This window comes from Scatophagus argus, chromosome 22 (assembly GCF_020382885.2).
Source record: "Scatophagus argus isolate fScaArg1 chromosome 22, fScaArg1.pri, whole genome shotgun sequence".
Classification (NCBI taxonomy): Eukaryota; Metazoa; Chordata; class Actinopteri; family Scatophagidae; genus Scatophagus; species Scatophagus argus.
Genome location: NC_058514.1, coordinates 15,291,533 through 15,299,077, shown reverse-complemented (window position 1 = coordinate 15,299,077; position 7,545 = coordinate 15,291,533). Strand labels below are relative to the sequence as shown.

The 7,545-nt window shown below is 40.0% G+C and overlaps 1 protein-coding gene across 1 annotated transcript in view; it reads left to right on the top strand.

Annotated features, from left to right (window-relative positions):
* The first annotated feature begins 336 nt into the window (after positions 1 to 336).
* Positions 337 to 7,545, top strand: part of net1 (neuroepithelial cell transforming 1) — a 28,855-nt gene continuing 21,646 nt past the window's right edge. Inside the window, exon 1 of the mRNA XM_046379218.1 lies at positions 337 to 570. Within this exon, the coding sequence (XP_046235174.1) occupies positions 431 to 570 (140 nt within the window). The 5' untranslated portion in view covers positions 337 to 430. The remainder of the gene's footprint in view (positions 571 to 7,545) is intronic.

The window sequence follows — 7,545 nt, the reverse complement described above, 5'->3', positions numbered from 1 at the left end:
CGTTGCAATATTACAACATTTCCCTAAAAACTTACTAAAATGGAAAAAAAATGGAAAATCTTTAATTTCGCCTCCTAAAACAATATCTGAGAGGTCAAAAAATATTTTGCTCATGTTTTTCTATGTTTGGGTCTCTCCTTTGGGTTAAATAAGTTGCATTATAATCACTCCAAACATCTGATTGTAGTATTTCGTTGTGCTATAGACAACACCGCCACTGAAGAACTTCCGTGCTTTGGCCTCGCCCATTTTGCGTAATATCCTAGCAACGAGTTCCTCTGTTCTTCTCTCATTGGTCAATTTTTGGATGTCCGCCATATTCAAAAACAGTCACGAGCTTCTTGCTATTGTCGTAAAAGCTATTGTTATTATCATCTTTAACCCTTTCAGTGACACAGAGTTAAAAAACCGCCAGTCTATTACGTTTCAAATGGGTAAAACCGGCGAAATCCAAGCTCCCGTCTCGACCTCAGAGAAACCAAAAAGACAATCGAGCTCCAGAAACTTAAAGAGGAAGTTTTCATCTGATGAAGAGCCTCCCATCGAGAACAACAACACGAGCCTGAGGAGGTGAGTGGACATACTCTGTTCATAAACTTAATTAAAACTCGCTAAAACTGCCGAAACAAAATAAAAAATCCCAGTGAAACCGTCAGTGCTAAACCAGTCTTGTCCAGGATGACGTTTATACTTGACCTTACAGTGGCAATCATGCTTTAGCACATGCTTTTTGCACATAATTTCTATAAGTAGTACATTACTAAGCGGTGTAGCATGCTTTTTAAAGTAAGTATTTGTAAGTTGGAGATAGCCATGTAAGTAGTCATTTTAAAAAAGCTGCAAGGTGCCGCAAATACATGTTTGTTACACCGTTTTAAACTATATGTAATTTTCGGTTACGTCAAAATGCCACAAGATGTCAGCCAAGGGCCGCTGTGGCCTACCCCTCGTCTCTTCTGTGGACTTACTGTATCTTTATACACCCCTGTTGCCCTGTTTCTCTCCATTGTGTTAGCTTCATCTGCTTTCATTTGTTTGTTTCCATTAGCAATTTGTTTGTAATAGATAGATGCACAAAACACATGGTAGACTAATGGTCTCCCAAAAAAAAGGAAGGGTCACATGCCTTCCCATGTAAAAATAGTCCCTACTATATATTACTGTCCCTCCACTCCACAAGAAAACATTTGCTGTAAGCTATCAGTTGCATTTTTTGAACGGAACTGTGGATGTTGTCCTCTGGGAAGGGATGACTTCACAGCTACAGTGGCCTATAACTCTTTCATTGTATATATGGGCATGTGAGATTTGTTTGCAGACAGACCTGAAATTATGTGTTTAAATACAAAGCAATACGATGCTGTTATTTTGAAATCTGATATTGTGAGTAATGTATTGGTTCATCTCTATTTATCAGGTGAACGTTAAAGTTTCCAAGGCAGAATATCTCAGCTGTTTTTTCCAATCCTACCTCTGTGTTTATCTTTAGAGATGAGCTGAAAATGGAATGCTTTACCTACACTGTTATTCTGGATCCAGGCAACACAAGCACTTATTGTCTTTCATTTATTGCCATAAATGTGACCAGTACTCAAATATTGTCCCATAGGTCATTTATATGAATACAGTAAGATTTATCTGTTAACTTGTCCGACTGGCAGCTAACATACAATAATAGTAATCTGTATGTTTTTGGGATAACAAACGTCTGCGAGCGTTTATGTTGGACTCTTTTGAAAAGCTTTCCATATTGTGTGCCAAAGTGCCCCAGCCCAGCCCAGTGCCCAACTGGCTCTGCAGACAAACATGGAAAAACATCACCCAATATTTGACCTCCATAACAAGGTTTATGGAAAAAAACGTAAGCGTTGAGTGAGGGGAAAATGAGGCTTGATTTCCCAAGTGAGACTGGCATTAAATATTAGACTGGCAGTGGAATTTTTCTTCTGAGTGATTTTGTTGCCAAACACGTGCAGAATTCAATCAACAGAAATAAACAAGGTTGGTTCAAAGCTTGTGAACTCAGCATTCTAAGTTCACTGTCCATGTAAAGCATTGTGGATAAAACCTCGTGTTGAACAGGTGGAGACAGAGTTGAATAAATGTCCATATGGAGGGGTTTGTGCCTCCTATAAAAATGGGAATATTTTTCGGTAAACTTCATATCACTTCACATCATAAAACACTTCGTATAACTGTAGAATGCACATGTACCCTGTGTGAACTTATCAGCTGCTGCCTTTCCGTCTGGCATCTTGATAATGCTGTGTGAGTGTGTTGTGTGTTTCCTTGGTAGTATCAGTACTAAAGATACCTGAGGTGGGTGCAGGCGGGGACAGCGTTGAAATAGTTCAGTTTAAGAGTTAACCAACTTCAGCAAACAAGGGTAGGGCTAACTGAGATGCTGATCCACTGACTCATGAGCCACACATAAGAGCAGGTACAGGAGAAAGGAGCTTTGTCCCCTGTCTGGAGGCAGTGATGAATGTATAGTGCTGCCAGTCACATGTTCATGTAAAAGCTATACATGTGAGGACCATAGGCTTTCAACAACACAGCTCGCCATATGGGAAATCAAGAAATTTGATAAGTCCAAGGATACTAATTGAAACATGTTGGTACGTCAAGTCAATTGTTGCCAAATTTTGGTACGTGAGAGTGGATCACGGTGATAGAGCAACTTACAGAGAGAGAAAAAAACCAAGATGTCACCTGTGCAATGGTGGCTAAACTTTTCAAAGTTCAACTCAGACAGTACTTGCTCCAATATCCATCCATCCATTTTCTATATCGCTTATCCGTCAAGGTCGCGGGGGGGGGCTGGAGCCTGTCCCAGCTGACTACGGGCGAGAGGCGGGGTTCACCCTGGACTGGTCGCCAGTCAATTGCAGGGCCTACACACAAAGACAGACAGCCACACACTCTCACACTCACACCTAGGGGCAATTTAGAGTAGCCAATTAACCTAATGTGCATGTTTTTGGTATTGTGGGCGGAAGCTGGAGTACCTGGAGAAAACCCACTCAGGCACAGGGAGAACATGCAAACTCCACATAGAAGGTCCCAGACCGGGATTCAAACCTGGAACCCTCTTGCTATGACAGTGCTAACCACTGCACCACTGTGCTGCCCGCTTCAATATCTATAATGCAAAATGTAAAGCTGTCTAGGGCAACATGTCTAACCCAAGGAAACACCTGGTCACACACAAAATGTATATAGAAGTCAAAGAGGGTACCGTGTTTGATAGCATGAAAGCCGAGTCCCCTGTTAGCAGCCACAGCTAAGATTATTTTTTTCTCGGCAAATAATTGGTATACTAAGTGTCCCAGTAAGCCATTACAGTGTGACAGTGACCTATACCATGACTCTAAAACTCAAGCAGCTAAATGGAATACAGCCATTATTCATTTCATTATTTGCCCTTTTCCTGCTGTGCTCTGCACACTCTAATGCACTTAGGTCAGATCCAACCCTGAAACACTCACCCACCCTCTCCTGTCTTTAGATTAGTTATCAAATTGTGTACAAGTTCCCAATCTGCATCCCTGTTTTCTCTTTTTGCTTTTTTTTTCATCACTTGCTGTTTAAAGGAGAATTGCACAATTGTCACCATCTTGTCACCTTAGAAATCATCACAGTGTTCATAACTAAACAAAAGTTGGGTGCAGCCGTGGCCTAGAGGTTGGAGATGTGTCTTGTGATTGGTAGATGCTGGTTCTGATTCCCCCACCGGAGGGGCAGGAAAAATTTGAGTGTGGTGGAGTGATCATGTCCCCACCCCTCCTTAGCTGGCTGATGTGCCCTTGAGCAAGGAACTTAATCCCCAATATATGCTCCCCGGGCGCTTGATGCAGCCCGCTGCTCCTGTGTGTTTCGCTGCATGTGTGTGTGTGTGTGTGTGTGTTTCAATCAGTGATGGGTTAAATGCAGAGAAGTAATTTCCCATCTTGGGATTAATAAAGTAACTTATATAAAGTTCCAAAGGTATTTGTGTGTGCACCTGTAAGCAGATGATCAGTGTGTGCAGAAGGCCAGTTGGAATGCATAGTGTGAGTTAAAGTAATGTGCAATATTAATACAAATGTGCTGTTCCAGCATGTGCAGTTATGAGTGTACTTCCTCTGCCCTCCTTTCATTACAAATGTCCTTGCCTGCTGGGGCAAGACTTGCTCTCTATATATAGTGAATCAGTGAGCACAAGAGAAGTTATGAGCTCTCATCTGCTCTGAGATTGCTAGCATGTCTTTTGTCGCCACTGTTACACTGATGATGTAAAGATCGTTGTGGTTGTGACCCAGCATAGCTAATGGCTGTCATTTTTCTGAGCCACTGTGAGTGCCTGCTTCTTTGGAAGTGCTGTTCATCCCACAGAGTTTTCCACCTTTCTGTCTAACTGCATGATTAAATGGAACCACCCTACATATATGATTCATGGTAATAACGCAACTGACTTTTGGTTAGTTATCATTTCAAAGCTTGTTATGTTTATAAATACTAACCTAACCAAATGCAGCTTGAAATGCCATACCTCAGCTGGGTTTGACCCTTTGCCTTTTGGGCCATTACCTAATGTGTTGTTATAACTAATTTCTATATGTTGAATACATTATGAATCATTTATTCCCATTTATTCCCATATTTTTTTTTCTTATATTTTACATGAATGGTAAATGCTTTCATTTTTGATTTAAAGGATAGATTTTCACAATTTTTGAATAACTTTTAAATAAATGTACTGATTTCTTCTGACTCAGCAGCCACAAAATTTAAAATTTACAAATAAAGAAAGAGGGGAAAAAGAGAAAAGTATCAATTTTCAGAATTATCACTAATTATTTCCCTTTCTTTGATTCGTAAATTAACTGACAAAGGAAACTTGGTCTAGTCATGTGGTTCATGGGGGGGGGGCATGTCTTTTTTTGAGCGTCATTCTGATCTTTGCAACAGAGATGTTTCTCGTAATCGTAAACCAAATGACAGTGGAGATAATTTTTCCCATGGAAGCCCTGTTCACTTGTATTTTAGTCAGTCATTTGAAGAATGTATCCACGGAAACTGGGGCTGTGCAACAGCAGAGAGAATATCTGATCCTAGGTCATCAAAATTCCAGATAACCACGATTAAGGAGAATCGAAACCACAGGGCCATATCGGTGTTTACATCTAGAGTTGTGTCATTAGGCCTACGTCACTGTAGATGGAGAAGTGAACTGGGTTGAAGCTCCTCAAAATGTTTATATACTGTAAGACAGTGGATGATTTTCCGTTTTCCTCAAAAGTGGTTTTACATAATTTTTTTTTTTTAATCTCTTTTTGTTCCAGCTTTTCGACTACTGTTGGAACAGCTGACTGAATGGATAGAGCTGTCATATTTAACCGACAAGTAGCACTTCAGGTGGCCTAATTAGGGCTGGGCAATAATACAACAGTTACCTGCTACCCTCTTTTGATCCATACCCGGTTTACAGCTGTGCGGAGCTCATTATGCTAAAGTGAAATTAAGTTACAAGGCAAGCTAAACTGTACTGTTTTGTCAAAGCATGTCGGCAAAATGAAATCTTTACATTTAGGCTAGATGTTGTTTTATATATTGTGTGTACAAATGCACGGTATACCTATCGGCTCGATGATGGCAAAATTCTTATTATTGGATTTTGGCTAGTTATAGACAATAAAGACAGCCAATAAGATGAAGCCTGATTGATTTCATTGGCTTACAAGCTCAGCATCTACACACTCTGATACAATATGTGATGGTGTGCAACAAGAAGAAGTGCTGTTATCTCACACACACACACACAAACACAATGTCATACTGTTGCCACAGATGTGTTTTTGGACTCTTACCTTTAGGTGATCATAAACTACAGTTACGAACTTCTTATTGGCGTACAAAAATGAGAAATTATTGATTATCTTACTGGTATTGGTATCTTATTGAGAAGCAGAGAAGTGTAAGTTATCAGTACTGGCTGAAAAAAATCCATGTCATGCATCTCAGTTTATCATAAAACATGGGGTGGGGGGGTTGAAGACAGTACAGACCGTCCTGTCCAGAAGTGTCAAGTTAACTCTCAGCAACACCTGCAGTGACCTGTGACTTGCCTCCAGGACACCCAGGGAGCTTCTTGTTTTCTTTCTCTCTTTAGCCAGTGTTGTTGTTCCACAACACATGCTGTTTATCCAAAACACCTTACAGTAGCATCAGTGCATTCATTTACAGCATAGGTGGTCCCAACAGGACCTCCAAACCTGACTTAGTTAATTAGTCTGTGTTGGTGCTTAGTTCAAACCAGTGAGCTCCACATGAACTGTCTGCTCTCATTTTCTCCCCTCTGCTTGATTTTATTGTCTCTTCAACTGAATGTGTGATATTTGATTAACAGGCTGCGGTAGTGGTAAATGCTTGAGGTTTGCGGTCATTATGAGCATTATCATTTGCTCAACTTCCTTGCTCTGTTTTCTAAAGACCACTTGATAACCACTGAGAGTGACTCTGCGGTGTCTGTTTCTTTCTCACGGTAGATATTCACAATTAATGTCAACTAACCAGTTCTGTTCTGCTAAAAACGAAACCATAACTCCTCACTTCCTGTGTAGCATGGAGTTTAGTTTTTCTCATAAGTGACTGGAAAAAAGAGGTTCAGTGTTTCCTAATCCCAGAATTTTTTTTTGTTACGATGAGGGTAGTTGTTTTGTTTTCCATTTGGTTTTGGTTTTTACCAAAGGTGGCAATACAAACTATCTAACTCAGCTCTGATAGTAGCAAATGTCTGCATAGCCTCCACCAGTCAGTTTTAACTACTTTGAGTTGGATGTTGACTTCAACTATTATCCAGTTTTTGATACATTTGTTAATTTCAGATAGGGTCGAAGCCTTCTTTTGATCCACTCGTTTGCCTTCTTAATTGAAATTACAGCAATATGCTGTTAAGTGAAAAATCACTTCCTGTACACATTTCAGTCTAATTGCCCTCTAGAGTTTCAGTGGACAGAAATCCTTCATTTTATTAACAAGACTTTTATTGTGAAATATTTGCAGGAAGGTGTTTTGTAAAGCCCACTGACTTGCAAGGTTCCCGTATGCACATTTAATATAACTACTGTCTTTTCTCAAGTTGCACCAGGCTGAAGTCTTGTTTTATTTATTATTTTGATGTTAAAACTGTTCAGATGAATTGTACACAATGTGTCACAGTGTTGTGTCACTGTGGTATATGGTTTTAATCCCCAACACAAATTGGAGCCATGACACTATATCATGAAGTTTGTTGCAAAACCATGATCTTCTTTGAGTAGAAAGGTGTTGCTATAGTTATAGTATATACTTGATATAGAACAGCAGCAAATCTTCACAAACTAGAGAATGTTTTTGAAAAATATTGTGAATTAATTTACTAATTGTTTTAGCACAAGCCTCAGTCCACTCTTATGAGGTGTCAGAGTAGAATGCTGCAGCTGCCTGCAGTGCTGATAGACAGTTGTCTGTGTCGCTGGGCAAAGGTCACCTGGAGCAACAGTAGAGCGGTAAAATAACTGGAAT